The sequence below is a fragment of the Pinus tabuliformis genome, chromosome Q, assembly GCF_031772625.1.
Source record: "Pinus tabuliformis cultivar Carrire ecotype Pingquan chromosome Q, CPIR1, whole genome shotgun sequence".
Lineage (NCBI taxonomy): Eukaryota > Viridiplantae > Streptophyta > Pinopsida > Pinales > Pinaceae > Pinus > Pinus tabuliformis.
In genome coordinates, this window is record NC_142296.1 from 852836421 (window position 1) to 852854642 (window position 18222).

The following is an 18222-nucleotide window of genomic DNA, read 5'->3' on the forward strand; positions in this document are numbered from 1 at the left end:
TTGACCAGTTTTGGAGCATTTTTACCAGAATTGACTTTGACTTTGGAGGTGACTTGGAGGAGGGTTGGACTTGGTATCTTGGTCTTGGTCTAGGATATCTCATTTTGATCTGATTTTATATGAGAAGGATTGTTGGGTTTTCCCCTTGTGGGTTTTGCCCTAGCTAGCAGCCTAATTCTGGTGTCTCTTGTCTCTTTGTGATCGCTATATTTTCCTAAAAGATCAAACATTTGTATAATTTCTTGATGAAAAAGATATAAGGAATAATAAGAAGACATCTAACATTCACAAGTAATTATCAAGAAGAGAAATTAGGTGTTAAATATCAATACACTTGGTTCTCAACATATTTTAACGTGGTAGCTCCAGCTCTAGGAGAAAATCATATCTATAATTTTCATGTTACTTCAGCAATAAATCTCAGGACATCCATGTCAATAACCAATGTGAAAGTTGAGGATCGACTTGATGGGGTTTCGAATTTCTTGCCATGGAAGGCAAGAATCTCAGTGATCTTGAAGGAGCAAGACTTGTGGGAAGTCGTGTCCAACCCTCCAGCTCCAACACAGACCTCAGGGAGCACGCAGACACCAACAATAGTAGACCCTATAGTGCAGGCAGCATGGGATAAGGACATAAAGGCACAGAAGGTGATCCTTGAAGTTATCAAGGGTCATCTGATTCCGCATGTTGCAGAAAAAAAGAAAATCTAAGGAGATGTTTGAAGCCTTAGTATCACTTTTTCAAAGTGATAACCGTTGGAAACGCTGAAAGGGGGGTGAATCAGTGTTTCCTAATTCTTTTTCACAATAAGTTAGCTTCTTTTAAATATTCAAAGCAACAAACAAACATGAAACAATACACAGAAGACTTTGTCTCAACAAGTGCTTCATTATGTATGATACACATACAAATATACCAGATGAACTAGAAGGAAGTACAAGACTCCCAAAGGGTTTTACCAACAAGGCTGAAAGGAAGCAAATGCTCCCGTACCAAGGACAATGACCCAACTACAAGCTGCTACTCTAACACTGTCCACTTTTGTCCACTGCTGCTACTGTCACAACGGTTGTCACTGCAACTCCAAATCTGCCCATTGCCACCTCTATCCACTGTTGTCATTGCTGCCAGTCACTGCTGCCTTTGCTGCTATAGCTGCCACTCATTGTTGCCACATACTATCACAACTACCACACACACTGTTACAATTGTCATAGGGGTGCAATCACAATGAGAACACTTCACAGACTATCACTGCCATACATTGTAGTCATACATCATAGGTATCTGCAATATATCTATATTGTTGTCTTTGTCATAAATCAAGGTCATTGTCACTGTCTTTCACAAGGTCACTATTACTCTATGTTGCACGGGGACCCGTACCCCCCAAAAATACTCACATACCATGCGTCCCCGCATTCCAGGGACTTTTGGACCCTTAGGAAACGTCCCCAAACTGTTGAGTAGGCCATTGGTGACTTGGGGACTTGCTAGCCGTCCCCAAGATGTTACGGACAGATTTCAGGGATGTTTTTAGCAGATTTCAAGGGTTTTCTGGGCAGATTTCAGGGATGTTTTGGGAAGGTTTTAGGGATAATCCAAGTACAAAGCTTCAGTTTTGACAATCATGGACATTGATGATTGAACAATATGACCATTCTTCCCATTGATTTTTTTGGAGTGCATTGAATTTAAATTTTTTGTACAAGTTTGATGCAGAAGCATGAGACTTGGAGGGAAAAGACTTCAAAATTATTCCAAAAATACAAAAAAATCTACAAGCAAAGGAGTGGGATCTTTAGCCATCAATTTCCATGTTTTTCTAGTTAAACATAGAGACAGAATCTAGGAATAAATCATGATGTAATAAATGTTAAATAGTTAAGCTACAGTGGAGGTTCTCGAGGAGAATACCTCGTTGAACAGATAGGATTAGTTAGCATAGTGGAGGTTCTCGAGGAGGATGTCTCACAGAACTGATAGTTGCAATAAATTTAAGCCTCTGTTTTAGGATCTAGTTGTTAACACGAACCAGTATATATGTAATTTGGATGCTATTGTAATGGGATTTTGACCGCATGCTTTTATCGCATATCTCTCAAAGGAAGAAGAGGATTTCTCTGTGTATTGGTCGATCTCAGAGGTGTGGTGACCTCCAAAACCCTTTCTGTGCATCTGAACTTGTATTTGTCTGTTAAATTGGTGTTTATGCATAATTTTGGTTTCACGCAGCGTTATCTGTTAAGCTTTTATAATAGTGGTTCGGCCTTGTTTTCCAACTAATACTTTGATTGAAGCTTGTTGGAGTCGATGTTTTAAATTCCGACTCGGCCGAGGGTCGACTCCGACTCCAACTCGGTATCGACTCGGCCAGCTCGATTTCTATGACTCGGCCATTATAAAAAATACATTAGATATTTATTTTTTATAAAAACACATAATTTTAAAGATTCTCATTCATGTTTCCAAACACACAACATTAGAATATAGATAGAAGACAACATATGATCAAAGTAGCCTCATGAATATATCCATTATATCAAAATGGCATCCACTACACTGTCCAACACATACACGATGATGATATACAGATCAAAACAAAAACACATAACCAAGGAGGCTAGAAATGGCCTCTACAACAAAACTTTGTGACCGGTACTACTGGCTACTACTAGAGTTGCCATCATCATCTCGCTCAGTGTTACTTAGGAGCGGGAGCGAAAACAGGAGCGGGAGTAACATTTTCATAAGCTCCCAGTTTGGGAGCGAATCCCAGAGGAGTTCGACAACCAATGTCACTAACATCAAGGTACATAGAGGGATTGGTGCTCTTGATTAAATAGGAGTTCCATACCCTAATACATGACAAAATTCAATGGAAACATTGCAATCCCCCAATCTTGAAATCCTGAAAAGCTGATAAGTCTGCTGGATTTTGCATGAAATCTAAAATTCTACTTTCTCCATATGAAATCCAATGAGGCCGGAACCACTCTCAAACATCCTGAGTCATTTCATGGTAATGTTAAAAATTTAAGTAAAAGGATGAAAATGAAGATTAAGGAGAATGTCACTTTTACTTTAAGAATTTAACATTGCCATGAATGGCATATCAATACTAGGAATCAGAGTCAAACAGGGAAACCCATGAGTCAGACAGGGAAGCCCAGGGAGTCCCCAAAAATGAAATTTCAAAAAAAAATGCCGCTGAAGTGACTTGACCGGCCGCTGTTACCGAGCCGGCCGAGTTGGCTCGGACTCGGCCGAGCTGGCCGGGTTGTTACCGAGTCGGCCGAGTCATTAGCCAACTCGGCCGGCTCAGTAACAACCCAGCCGGCCGATCCGGTTCAAAGGCCGAGTTGACCCCGTTGGGCTATGACTCGGACCAACTCGGCCGAATCAGACTCGAAATAGCCGGTTTAAAAAAACAGTGGACTTGGAGTGTGTTTCCTTCATATCAGGGCGCCCTGTTTCCTTTAAATACATTGTTTAGTCCTGCAGGCCAAAGTTTAGTTTACACTAAGAACCAGTGAAAAACTAGTCTGAATTGAGAATCCGGACTTGAAATTTTATTAAGTGTGGTTGATACCCATATCGGGTCCGCGAACACTATCGCATTGCAATGCTTGAGGGGAGAAGGATTGGCCTTTTGAACCGATGAAGTCCAAAGTTGCGACACTTTCAAATCCGAAACACTATAGGGGAGGATTTATAACTTATCGGGTCGCGAAGCTTATCGCATCGCAAGTGTTAAGCGAAGGAGCCTAGCAAAGGGAACATTGAAACTCCCGATTGCGATCGCCGATAAGGTTACAGTGTTATCGCATCGGGAAAGGGCCGTCAGTGGAGCACGATAGTGTTGTTCCATTTCCCATGGAATCGTCGATAGCGACCGCCGATAGTGTTATTCCATTTCTTATGGAATAAAACCCCGCCGATAGTGTATTTGCGTGTTAACGCTTTCCTTTGGGGAAAACACCGCAGATAGTGTATTCTACGCATATTTGCGTTATTTCCATTCTAAACCCCTCCGATAGTGTATTTCGTAATTCTCATGGAATTACAGCTCCGATAGTGGAAGAAAAGGCTCTGTTGTGTAAATTGTTCCCAATAACAAGGGTTGGGGTGATTAATGGGAAAAGAGTGGTGATAGTGGCCAAAAAGGGAAGTTTATAAACAGTCAATCTAGCAATAGATGATTGATACTCCGATGGAAGAAGAAAAGGGAACTTCGTCAGATTTAGAAGAAATTGTAGCAGGATTTGCAAGATTGTCAATATCGCCTGCACCCAGGCCACCATTAGTGGTATCAGAGCAACCTTTTGACACTGAATTGAATCTCAGAAGCAAAAGAAGGAAGGTTAATATGGCTTTCAGAGTTGGAAGAGGACGAGGACGTGGTAGAAGAGGACGGCCAGTTGCAAATGCTGAAGTGATGGAAGTTGTGCAACAGATGCAGGCTAGAATGGAAGCATTAACAGCAAGGAGAAATATAGATGATGGAGATGTTAGTGAGCTTGAGATTGAAGTTGAAGGAGAGGAGGAAACTATAGCAGTTACTCTTGAGATGAGATTCTTCCGGTCAGTGTTGTGATCCACAGCCTAAGTCACCGGATTCGCCGTTTTTTATGCATAAAATTCGAAATTCGGCGAATTTGAAGGTCAAACGAACATATTCGTTCGAGTTCGCCATTAAATTCGGCGAACTCGAATTTCATGACGAATTCGAATTTCAGCCGAATAAAATCGCGATTAAATTCGTTTCGATACGTTTAAATTCGCCTGCAGCTGATTAAATTCGTGTTTTTTTTCGCGCCCGCGGGTTTTAGTTAGGTTTCATTGACTCGGGTTGTTTTCGACTTTCATTGCCGCCGCTGGTCATTGCAGACGCATCGTGATTCCCTTTGACTCCAAATACTCCAAACTGGATCGTGATTCGTAAAGGCTTGCCGCTTGAGTGTTTACCAGGCCGAGAGGCGTGAAGACTGGATCGTGATTCGTAAAGGCTTGCCGCTTGAGTGTTTACCAGGCCGAGAGGCGTGAAGTTTGAACTCAGAAAACTGTCGCGGCCCGCGTGTGCATCTGCCATCTTGTAGGCTGTAACTTGTAAGTTTTATTCTCGTCTTCTTTGAAGTTTGAACTTTCCTTTCCGTCATAGACTCATAGTAATGGAATGAAGTTTGAACCAATGCTTGGAAAGAATTTTGTGCGGTTTGCAAACCAGTTTTGTGCGGTCAGAAAACCACCAAACAATTTAAACTGACAGTCTGACACTATCTGGATAAACATTCAAGCCTGAGATTAATTTTCCCATGAGGACTGAACTTTATCTGAATGTGCTTAAAGAGAGATATTATTGGGAACGAAAAGGGATTTAAGTTCATTAACAATCAATCAAGATATGCAATTAGATTTACTCCTTTAGAAAATGACAATGAGATTGATTTTAAGGCACAATTCCTTTAATATTTGTTTAGATATTAAAGAGCACTTATATGCAATCTTAAGATTCCAAATGGAGATAAAAGCAAAGTTGTGCCAATGATGCAATGCAAGACAACAATCACTTAGAGCAGTCCACTTAAATCACTTTGCGAATAGATTAAGAGAAGAGAAATGATGCTTCAAAAACTCAAGGTGAGTTCTTATGAATTTAGAGGTCCTTAGGATGTCTTTTTATCACTGTTATGATTTATATCAGAATTATTAAGACATATATCAGACCTCATAAACTATATGAATAATGACAGTCCTCTAAAATTATTTAAGAACACCACAAATGCAATAACATAAATCTTCTTATCACTTGAGATTAAATGTGTGATGATTATAGGCTTATGTTAATGTGTTTTAGGGCTCCTTTAGGATGTATATTCAGAGATTTTACCACTTTTATGAGATAACTTCAGATCTGAATATAAAACAGTGAGGAAAGATTTGGGTGAGAGAGAAAACCCTTAGGCCTTAAGGCCTTTTGAGATGGCTAGATGAACTTCCAAAATGCACTTAGACTCTTCCAAAACACCTGCAAGTTTTAACTATAATTGTTGAAAATAATGAGGATGTTCTGTTCTTGTCCTTAATTTTAAATTACAGTAATAGCATACAGTAGTGCCAACAACTTCCCAATAGTCTTAAACCATGGTAAGTTCAGAAGTATGGAATGATTCTCTTAGAGCAAATGCATTATGCAGTTAATTTCTGTCAAGAAAATGCCATAAACTGTTATCCTTAAATAATTTATAAGTTATAACAGTTTATAACAGTTTATAAATTATAACAGTTTATCCTTAAATAATTTATAACAGTTTATAAATTATAACAGTTTATCCTTAAATAATTTTCCAGATGACAATTTTCAATGAGAGAAGACTGTTATTCTTTGAAAAATTCTGGCTTGCTTACTGTTCGTTGGATGATCATGAACATTTGCTTTACAAGTTTACATGACTAACGAAAATGTAATTTCAAAAAAAATTGCAGGCATTTCAGACATTGAAGTGTCAGACATTTCAGACTTCTAAATTCCAATGGCACCCCCAAAATCAACCGCTGTAGCTTGGAATTTTATCCAAAAAGATGGTTTTAATCTTTCATGTCAGCTGTGTGGACATAATTTCAAGGGCACTTTGACTAGAGCAGTGGATCACCTTCTCGGTATTAGCAATGGAAGTGGAGGTAGTGTTGAACCCTGCACTAAGATCACTGATGAACAAAAAGCCAAAGTGGAGAAAGACCATTCCAGTTCACAGATGCAAAGGCAGAAAAGGGTGAATAAGAGGCAGCGAATTGAGAGGGAGATTTCCATGTCTTCCTCCAACACCATTAATTCAGTTTCAAACATTGGTGGATCTAGTTCTATAGCTCCTCAAGCAAAAACAGGTGGGCCGAAAACATTAAATCAATTCTGGAAACCTGTTGAGAAACAGGAAGTTGATGACGCTGTTGCTGAGTATTTTTATGCATGTGCAATTCCCTTTAATGTGGCAAGGAGTCCATATTTTAAAAATGTAATTAAAAATGCCATTGATTTTGGGAAGGGCTATGTTCCTCCTGGATCTGAAGCTTTAAGGACAACTTTGCTAAAGAGAGCGAAAGACAGAGTGACAGGAAAGTTGGCTGATATTAAAGAGTCCTGGAAGCTTACAAGATGCACAATTTTGAGTGATGGTTGGTCAGATTTGTGTCATCGCCCATTGATCAATGTGCTTGTTTATTGTCCTCAAGGGGTAGTTTTCTTGAAGGCAGTGAATGCAATGGATCAAGTGAAGACATCTGAATTCATTTTTGGAATTTTGGATGAAGCGATTCAAGAAGTTGGGGTGGAAAATGTTGTCCATGTTGTTACAGATAATGCATCAAATTGTGTTGGTGCAGGGAAGCTGATTATGGAAAAATATGGGCAGATTTATTGGACCCCTTGTGCAGCTCATTGCTTGGATTTAATGTTGCATGACTTAGCCAAATTTCCTTGGGTCAATGAAACAATCCGAAGAGCCAAATCAATTTCAAACTTCATCATCAACCATCGTCTCACTTTGAGCATATACAGGAAGAATGCATCAAAAGAGTTGTTGAGGCCTTGTGATACAAGGTTTGCCACTTTTTATATTACTCTGAAAAGAGTTGTTGAGGAAAAAGCGACCCTAAGAGCTGTTTTTTGCAGCACTGAGTGGGAGAGATCTACTCTCTCAAAAGAAACTAAGGGGAAAAATGTTGAACAAATAGTGCTCAATAATGGCTTTTGGGAATATGCAAACAAGGTTTTAAAAATTTGTGGCCCAATTGTTAATGTGCTCCGCATGGTTGATGGTGACAAACCTTGTATGGGTTTTGTTTATGAAAGCCTTGATCGTTGCAAAGAGGCCATTGCAACTGCTTTTGATAATGTGGAAGCTGATTACAAGGAGATATGGGATTTAATTGATCATAGATGGAAGATGAATCATAGTCCATTACACGCAGCAGCATGCTATTTGGACCCTAGATTGTTTGGGTTACCAAGACATAGGGACGAAGAAATCATGAATGGACTTATCCAATCTATTGAGAAGCTAAATCCAGATCCAGAGATTGCAGGTTTGATCAGAAGTCAATTGAGAGCATACAGGTTAATGTCTTGCAAGTTGCAATTATATTCCTTTGCATGCAATTATATGAATCTTGTTGTTAATGTCTTGCAATTATATGAATCTTGTTGTATATGAAGTTATGAACTAATTGAGACTCTCAACTTGATACAGGTTAGAAGAAGGATTATTTGGAACGGTATCAGCAAAGTATGATAGGAGCAGAAGTGATCCAGCACTATGGTGGGAATTTTATGGTTCAGGGGCACCAGAATTGCAAAATTTTGCAATTCGTATCTTAAACCAAGGAACAAGTGCATCAGCATGTGAAAGGAATTGGAGTTCCTTTGACCACATTCATTCCAAAAAAAGAAATAGACTGTCATCTCAAAAATTAGAAGATCTTGTTTATGTTCGTAGTAATTTGCAGTTGGCATTGAAGAATGTGGCTAAAGAGTCATCCAATTCTTCTACTCCGTGGATCGATCCTGTTCCAAATGCAACAATGGATGATGCTGATTTGTACATTGATAGTGACATAAACACTGACAGGGAATTCGTTGATGAATCTGGTGCTGAAGCATCTAGCGGATTCACATCTCATATTGCTCTTGATGACATAGAACTTTTTGATATGACAAGTGGGCAACAGGAACGTCAAGAATAAAACTTGTGTTCCTGTTTTAGATTTCTAGTTTAGTTTTTGCATGAACAATTTGCTAGAGCCTAAAACTGCCAAGCTAGCTGCTACTTTAAAGTTAAAGTTTAAACTGTCTTTTTATCTTATAAATTATAATGCAGAGTTTTTCATTGAACTGCCAAAAGAATATATATTGTTGTTCATTAATTAAATATCTTAGAAGTTAGCATATATTTGCTGTTTTTGTATATTTTTTTTATGCCAATCTATCTTTAAAAAATAGTTATGAATGGTTGCTTACAAAGTTACAGCCTACAGGATTTCTTATAATCATGTTTTAATTTTTTTGGGATATTTTCTAGAATCTGTGTTTGTTTTTCATGCCTTGATTGATATATCTATCTTTGATATACATTTTTTTTTTCGAATTTCTATATGTTGAATTTTATCGACAAAATTTGAGTTGCCGAACTTTATTCGAATTTCATGGTCCTCGAACTCGAACCTGGTGACTTAGTCCACAGCTAGGCCAAAGACTGAGATTTCAATATATGAAGGAGGACTGAATCCAGAAGAGTTGATAGACTGGATTAATGGCATGGAGAAATTCTTTGATTATGAAGAAACAAAAAATGAGAAGAAAGTAAAGTTTGTTGTCACCAAGCTAAAAGGACATGTAGCGCTTTGGTAGGATGGAGTGCAGGCAGAAAAAAATAGTCTTGGCAAGCAACCAATCAGAGATTGGAATAGGATGGTAGCAAAGCTAAGAGGTAAGTTTCTACCAAGTAATTATCAGCAAACCTTGTTCAGACAGATGCAGAATCTTAGACAGAGGTCTATGACAGTGAAAGAATACATAGAGGAATTCTATAAGGTAAGCATAAGAGCTGGCAAACTCAGGATACAGATGAGAAGGTGGCTAGATATGTGAATGGTCTTAGGATGGACATTCAAGATGACATAAGTATATTGTCTCCTAAAATTAGAAGAATTAGCCATCATATAGATTTGATTCCTGGAGCAAATCTACCTAACAAAGCAGCTTAAAAAATGACTCCCACAGAAAATGAAGATGTTAGAAAGCGGGTTCAGGAACTGCTTGACAAAGGACTGATCAGAGAAAGCTTGAGTGCTTGTGCAGTACCAACAATGTTGAGTCCAAAGAAAAATGGAGGCTGGAGAATGTGTACTAATTCAAGAGCCATCAATAAAATCACAATCAGGTACAAATTTCCTTTACCTAGAATTGAAGATTTAATGGACTGCTTGAGTGAAGCAAGGTATTTTACAAAACTAGACCTTAAAAGTGGGTATCATCAGATAAGGATAAGAGAAAGGGATGAGTGGAAAATTGCCTTTAAGACAAAAGAGGGATTGTATGAGTGGAGAGTAATGCTTTTTGGGTTGTCAAATGCACCAAGTACAATTATGAGACTCATGAATGAAGAAATTAAAGAATTTATTGGTAAATTTGTAATAGTATATCTGGACGATATATTAGTTTACAACAGGTCTAAAGAGGAGCACATGAGACATCTGAATTATGTCTTACAAAGGTTACAGCAAGAGAAACTGTTGTTGAATTTGAAGAAGTGTTCATTCATGAAAGAGGAGTTAGTGTATTTGGGTTTTATTATTTCTGTTAAAGGGTTGAAGATGGATCCAGAGAAGATCAAGGCAATCATGGAGTGGCCTTCACCTAAAAGTGTTTTTGATTTAAGAAGTTTCTATGGTCTTTCTAGTTTTGATAGGAAATTCATAAGGAATTTTAGTAAGATCAATGCCCCTATTACTGAGACCATAAAGAAGGATAAATAGCCATTTAGATGGACTGCTGAAGCAGAAAAGAATTTTCAGCTATTGAAGAAGAAAATCATTGAAAAACCTATTTTGGTTCTACCTGATTTTAGTAAGCCTTTCCAAGTGAAGTGTGATGCCAGCGAAGAAGCTATTGAAGGTGTTTTAAGTCAAGAAGACAAACCTATAGCTTATTTTCGTGAAAAGTTGAATGATTCAAAGAAGAACTATTCTTCTTATGATAAAGAGTTCTATGCAGTTGTGCAGTCATTGAACAAGTGGAGACATTATTTAATGTCAAAGGATTTCATACTTTATTCAGATAACCATGCACTATAGTATATTATGCAACAGCCAAAGCTTAGCCCGGAACATGCTAAATGGGTAGAGTATCTTCAAGGTTTCCATTTTGTCTTGAAGCATATAAATGGCCAATCAAATAAAGTTGAAGATGCCTTAAGTAGGAGAAATGTATTACTTCAAGAGAGTCAAATTCAAGTGTTAGGTTTTGATTTTCTTAAAGAATTATATGAGACAGATCCAGATTTTAAAGAGGGATTTGAAGCTTCTAAGAATCCTGTTTTGATAGATACGAATAAATGGTTGGATTATTTCTTACAAGATGCACTGTTGTTTAAGAGAAATAAGTTGTGCATACCAAACTGTTCTATGAGGCAGAACTTAATCAAAGAGAAACATAGTGGTGGACTTGCAGGACATTTTGGTATAGAGAAGACTTGTGAACAGTTAAACAGATTTTATTTCTGGCCGAAAATGAGATCTAAAGTGGAAAAATATGTGAAAACTTGTAAAATCTGTCAATATGCAAAGGGAAGAAGCCAAAACACAAGTTTGTATGTTCCATTACCAATTCCAGATAGGCCTTGGGATATGGTAAGTATGGATTTTGTTTTGGGCTTACCAAAGACTCAAAGAGGGAATGATTCAATTTTTGTTGTAGTGGATAGATTTTCAAAAATGGCACATTTTATTCCATGTTATAAAACTAGTGATGCTACTCACATTGCTAATTTGTTTTTCAAGGAGATAGTAAGATTGCATGGGTTGCCTAAGAGTATTGTCTCAGACAGAGATTCCAAATTTGTTGGACATTTCTAGAGGACACTATGGAAGAAGTTGGGAACTAAACTGAGTTTCAGTTCTGCTTATCATCCATAGACTGATGGACAGACTAAAGTAGTGAACAGGAGTTTGGGCAATCTTTTAAGGATTCTTACTGCAGAAAATCCAAAACAGTGGAATCAAGTATTGGCACAGGTTGAATATGCATATAATGACTCACCTAACAGGAATACAGGGCAGAGTCCATTCCATATAGTTTATGGAATGCACCCAAGAAGAGTATCTGGGCTAAGAAACTTGGGAAAAGATGAAATGAGAAGTGCAAAGGGAGAAGATTTTGCTTCATAAATGCAAGAAATACATGAGCAAGTGAAACAACAACTACAGGATAGCAACATCAAGTACAAAACCATAGCAGATATGAGAAGAAGCGAGGTGAACTTTGAAGTTGGAGATTTGGTTTTAGCACACCTAAGAAAGGAAAGATTTCCAAAGAGAGAGTATAACAAATTGAAGTTCAAGAAAATTGGACCATGCAGAATATTAAGGAAATTTTCTGCAAATGCATATGAAATTGAATTACCCCCTAATGTTGGAATATCTCCAATTTTCAATGTTGCTAACCAATACAAGTATGAAGGTGAAACTGCAGATGATACAGAAGAAGATCAGGAGACACAAGAAATTGACTGAGTAAGACAGTTACCTACAGAAAACGCATTATAGCCAGAAAGGATTTTGGACAAGAAAGTGTTAAAGAAAACCGGAGGACAGGAGTACTTTTAGTATTTGGTCAAATGGAAGGATCAGCGAATCGCTGAAGCTACTTGGGTAACAGAAAATACGCTACAAAAGCTAGGCAGTTCTGTAGAAGAACTCATGGACAGGTGCCCATGAAGAATTTTGTCCTCAAGAGTCTCATGCAGGAGCATGAGACTTGGGACAGAAAAGACTTCAAACTTATTCCAAAAATACAAAAAAATCTACAAGCAAAGGAGTGGGATCCTTTTAGCCATCAATTTCCATGTTTTTCTAGTTAAACATAGAGATAAAATCTAGTAATAAATCATAATGTAATAAATGTTAAATAGTTAAGCTATAGTGGAGGTTCTCGAGGAGAATACCTCGCTGAACAGATAGGATTAGTTAGCATAGTGGAGGTTCTCGAGGAGGATGTCTCGCAGAACTGGTAGTTGCAATAAATTTAAGCCTCTGTTTTAGGATCTGGTTGTTAACACGAACTAGTATATATGTAATTTAGATGCTATTGTAATGGGATTTTGACCGTATGCTTTTATCACATATCTCTCGAAGGAAGAAGAGGATTTCTTTGTGTATTGGTCGATCCCGGAGGCATGGTGAAGCAGAAGCATGCTCAACAGTGGATGGTGGCGCTGAAGAAGATGACTAGCCAATACCACTTCTAGACTCCCCGTCCTCAATATTCAGGGCAGCAATAGAGAGCTCCAAATAAATACTTTCTGGATCCACATCCCATTCTTTAGAAGGACCACTGCTCTCTTCCTCTTTTCTCATTGCTAAAATCGCCCCTCCAAGTGAAATGACTTGCGCAATTCGTGTGATGTGGGAATGAGGCAAGAGTCTTTTTATAAATTGCAAGAGCCATCTAGAAACATCCAAAAAATATTTGAATCGCCAAATAAAAAAAATAAAAAACTAAAAAAAAAATAATAACAATAAAAAAACCCAAAAAAAAGAGTCACTTTTTCATTGAAACATGGCCGTATGACATTGAAACGCGTTTCAGGTCATACTGGGCCATGTTTCAGCCTCGTGAAACATGCAAGTATGGCCTGAAACACGTTTCAAGGCCGTACCAAATGTGTTCCAGCATTTCAGTTTTTTTTTCACTGAAACGGCCTCTTGCGCAGCGTTTCCTGCAACTTAGCCACTAACGTATCACTCAAAATGTCACTGCTATATTGTCCAGACATCAAAGGCATGCAGCTATACTTCTCTGTCATATGCATACAAAATCACTATCTAATTGAGGTCATTGTCACATTGTCATATATCAAGTCTTTGTTATATAGGTCACTGTTATCAGGTCACTTCCACACCAGATGTCACTATCATATAAAGTTTCATCCATATCGAAGGTTACTATCATATCAAGGGACTATCACTGTCTTTCATCAAGGTTACTTCAGGTCACTATCAAATGGATCAAGGTCATGTCAAGGTTATTGCCAAATATGTATGTGCATCAAGGTCACTTTATATGTGTGTGTGTGTGTCACATCTATATCTATACAATTCTATCATACATGTCACTTCCATATTGCCATGTCACTGTCATGCAACAAGGTTATAGTCATGCATCAAAAAACACTGCATAGTCTCCAAGTCACTGACACATACAATGTCATTGTCATATCATCATCAAGCCATAATGAGGTCACTGTCATATAGGGTTAGGTTACTGTCATATATCAAAGGCTACTACCATACTCATCACTCGTACATAAACCATTGACATATAATAAATTCCTGGAACAGTCAACCTCCTGAAAATTTAGCACATAGATTACTCAATTACAGGTTACAGCAAACCACACACCACAGTATTTATCAAATCATCTTCAACAGTAATCACCAGATTGATACACCTTTTTGAGCTCAGTGAACTAGGAATGGACTGCTTCAAATACAAGGTCTGTAAAACCCTTAACAACAGAACCTTTGTTCAATTTCAATGCAGCTCCAAAAGTGATCGAACTCTTCTACAAGGGTTTTATGCATGTCTTTATTTTCAAAGTGTACAGGACAGTAGGTTGAAGTCATTAAACCATTGTCAAGAGTCACAATATATATATATATATATATATATATATATATATATATATTGTTGGACACCTAATCCTAATGGGTTAGTGTGGAAGCCGAATAGACCAAAGCAGTCCAAGAGACCTTGGGATCTGAAACCCAAGAGTCACATAATGTACTATAAATGTATATCTCCTGTTAATAAAAATTGTATTGCATGATTTATCTTTCATATCTCTTGTAAACACACATGGTATCGGAGCCATGATGTGTGGCCTGTGTAGTTTTCTCATGGTTTAGCAACTGGTTTGAGCTGCCTTGAATAATGCTGGCCTAGCCTTCATTACCTGACCATTTATTTTAGCTGAGCGCATCAGATCTGCAACTAGGCATTGTATTCCTACCTGCAGCCTATCAGAGTCTGCGCACTGGTATAACAGTGCTGCGATTTACCATTATTCCCTGACAATCCCTGTGCTGCTCCTCCATATAATTAGCTGCTGCTGTTGCACATCTGTCCATATCGGTTTAACGTTGTTTCATAACATTTTTGAATGCGTTTCCATTTGAACGTTGTCCATATCATATTAACGCTGCGTTGGTATCATTATTGAATGGTTGTTGAATATTAATGCTCTGCGTTACCTGACCTCGGACTCTGCCTCAGAAACGCCTGTCGACCTCTGCGCATTCCATTTTTACTACACCTCATTACTAAACGCTAGTGACATTACTGTACATTGTTCTGACATTAATGAAACGTTGTGCTGCTCTTTTCATTCCATTGAAACGCCCCTGCCTGGCCCTGATGGATTATGATGCTCCTCTGATATATCGTGTCTGATGTTTGTACCAATTTTCTGAGTAACTGTCCCTGGCCCTGATGGATTAGGATGATCCCCTGTTAAATTGCGCCTGATGTTTGTGGTAATTTTCTGAGCGCCCTGAAATTTGAGTGGAGGTCCTTGGCCATCGCAGATGTGCTCCCGAGAATTGGTTCTCTCTACTTTTCTTTCTTCCACGTTGTTCACTCTTTGTTTGTGGACTACTAGAGATTTGTTGGTGGAAGAAACTGCGTCTTGAAATCTAACTGGCAGCGGTCCTTCTGAGGAATGCTTGGAGTTCATCAGCTTTCCAGTTATGCTTTGCTTGCATCGCTCTGATGAACCCTCAAAGAGCTCCGATCCCTTGAGAACGAAGTCATTTCCATGAGTTGGGATGTTGAAACTGGCGTTAATTCATTGACAGTGGGTTGCCGGAAAGCACTGCATTGTCTGAGTATCGGTGGTGAAGGCTCTTCACTAATTGCTGCAGGCGGGGCTGATTCTGTGCTTCGAATATGGGATCCGCGTATGCCAGGGACCACTGGAAGACCAATCTTTAAGGTATTTTTTTTATCCAAGCCACAATATTTTGTTTCTCGCGTCTCAGTGTTAGCCGGCGTGCAATTTAGTCTCGGGGCTGTAGAAGGTCAAAGCATCTATCCGTGTTTAAAGTTGGAAGCCTCCAGGGACGACTCTATGGTTGTTTCCGAGACTCTTGCTCTCGGAAGGTTCGATCACAGGGGGGAGCATAACGAACGCACATCGCACCAAAGCTTGCTTGCAGAAAGGGCCACCCACTGTCCGGGCATCCCACAGTTTAGATAAACCCATTCTCTCGGCCGAAAATCAATGTAATCTACAATCCATCGATACCAATCTACTGGTTTTCTCTCGAGCTTCGAACAGGTGTCAAGATCGAGTCCTGTGGCGCCTCCTGCATATAGATGCCTTTTGCAGAAGATTGAAGGATACTGTAACTATTTACAAACTATTTATTGCCTCCAAATCCGAATATTTAGTCATTTTCTGGCGGAAATTTCATGGCTAATTTAGTTTATCGTATCATGCCTGTTCAAATGCTGCTTGTAATTTTGTTGTACGTTTAAGCAACAATTACTCATTTGTTATTGATTTCCTTAGAAAGAATGAAGAAGTTCCTCATTGCACCTATCGCTACAAATTGTATCCCAAAGAACGCTAGATTCTTGAACGCTGGTCAAAACTCTAGTGACTCTGCGATTGAATGAAATTGTGTGTTGGCTCCTTTCAATGTTGTGCTAATTCTGCTTGAGCGTGAGTCTGCATCATGTGCGTTGTCTTAGCCTCCTGCGTTGAGGTTTAAAGCAGCGTGAATATATTATTGATGGAACTAGTGACCTGTGAAGGTTGTATGATATGCATTGAGCTGGTTTCCGTGAAAATTTCCATGTAATTGAGCGTTGAAGGTTGTGCGTGTTTAACAGATTTTGGTAATTGTTGTTTTTCCAAGAGAAGGTTCAATTCTCCGAGATTGGAAGCCCATTAGTATTTAATTCGGAAAAGGGCTAAAAAGTGGCATCCGCATGTTGAGGAGGAGGAGCGAGAAGGGGAGTTTGAAGTTTCGAGTTGCGTGCACTTTAATTCAATAACTCCAGTCAGTCGGTCAATTTGTTTATTGTTTTGTGATCGAAGGCGGCGGTCTATACATGTCTTCATAATATAGGACTATGCGATTTGTGTTCTTAAAAAGACTCTACAGCATCATGAGTCACCTCTTCTATTCGATTCAAATTGGCTATCAAATATGTCGCATTGTTTACTGGCTTATATGCTGCTAGCAACTCTGCCTCTTGCTTTGAGTGTACATGTGACTTATGTGTACCATGTGTGACATGAATTCCAGTCGGATCTCCAGATTGCGAGCTTCAAAACCGATAGTCTATAGTCCTACTCTGACCATGGCTATTTGAGGACATAAAATGCTTGTGAAGAAGAGAACCCACAAGTATAATGTGCCTTGAAAGGTGGTCTTAGTTGTCCAGAAAATCGTTGAACTGCGAGTTACACTGAGTATTGGTTGAATCTGATCTATTAGTTCTTGGTGCTAGTGGTAGAGACCTGGCAGCTCTGATATTGACAGCTGATGGCAAAGATCTTGAAAATTCGTCTTGTTCCCTTATTAGAAAACTAACTAATCTGGGTGGCACTATTTCTTCAACTTTGTGAATTAGTGATTGTGCAACTGTTGCAGATATTGATCCCAACAATGGGACTCTTTCAGCTTGAATATTTTGATGAAGAGAAGTAGGATGTTCTGACATTTTAGTGTGTTCCCTGGCTGTAGCGGCAAAAGATTCCAATCCTTCAACATCAAGCATTAATGGTGAAGTTGTCCACCTCCATCTACGTCCGGCGATGAAATTATAAACATTCTTGCTACTGGAAGCATTGAAACAATAGCCTGCAACGTACCCTCTCTGTGTTTAGCGTTGACTATGTATGAAACATTGAATTGAAGACCTATGTATACAACAATGGATCCTGAAGTTCTTGATCTCACAGAGGATGATCTAATAGAGAAATTTACTGTTGGTATTCCTACTGTGACAGCTCTTTCTAGTATTTGAAGGATCCAAGCAAGTTTGCAATTGTTGCTGCCCCAATTGTGGCATTGTATTTAAAACTCATTATAGTGCATTGATTCCTTGATTCCACTGCTGCATAAAGATTTTGGTGAGCTGATTGTAATCCTTTATATTGCACACTGATCATTTGCTGACATTTATAAAGGATATTGCTGTGTACTGTGAGTGGGTATTACTTTTCTGCATTAAGTAGTAGTTTTGATCAGTTTTTAACGCATAAATGGCCAGAATCAATGAAGTATTAGAGTTCATGAAAACTCTTTTACAATCTACTGTTGATGACACATTACAAATCAGCATAGGATCTCTCTCAAAAATTCAGACATGTCTACAAAATGCACAGGGAAAGATCGATTTTTTGCAGCTTGAATCACAGCTACAGCAAGAAGAGC

General features: G+C 38.6%; 2 protein-coding genes across 7 annotated transcripts in view; one reads left to right on the forward strand and one right to left on the reverse strand.

Moving 5' to 3' along the window:
* LOC149222233 (chaperone protein dnaJ GFA2, mitochondrial-like) overlaps window positions 1-18222 on the reverse strand; it is a 235275-nt gene that overhangs the window by 104564 nt on the left and 112489 nt on the right. The gene's annotated exons all lie outside the window — the stretch shown is intronic.
* On the forward strand, window positions 6537-8742 carry LOC149222234 (uncharacterized). Its single transcript, XM_089383670.1, has 2 exons — window positions 6537-8116; window positions 8250-8742. The coding sequence occupies exons 1-2, from the start codon at window positions 6537-6539 to the stop codon at window positions 8740-8742; spliced, it is 2073 nt and encodes a 690-aa protein (XP_089239796.1).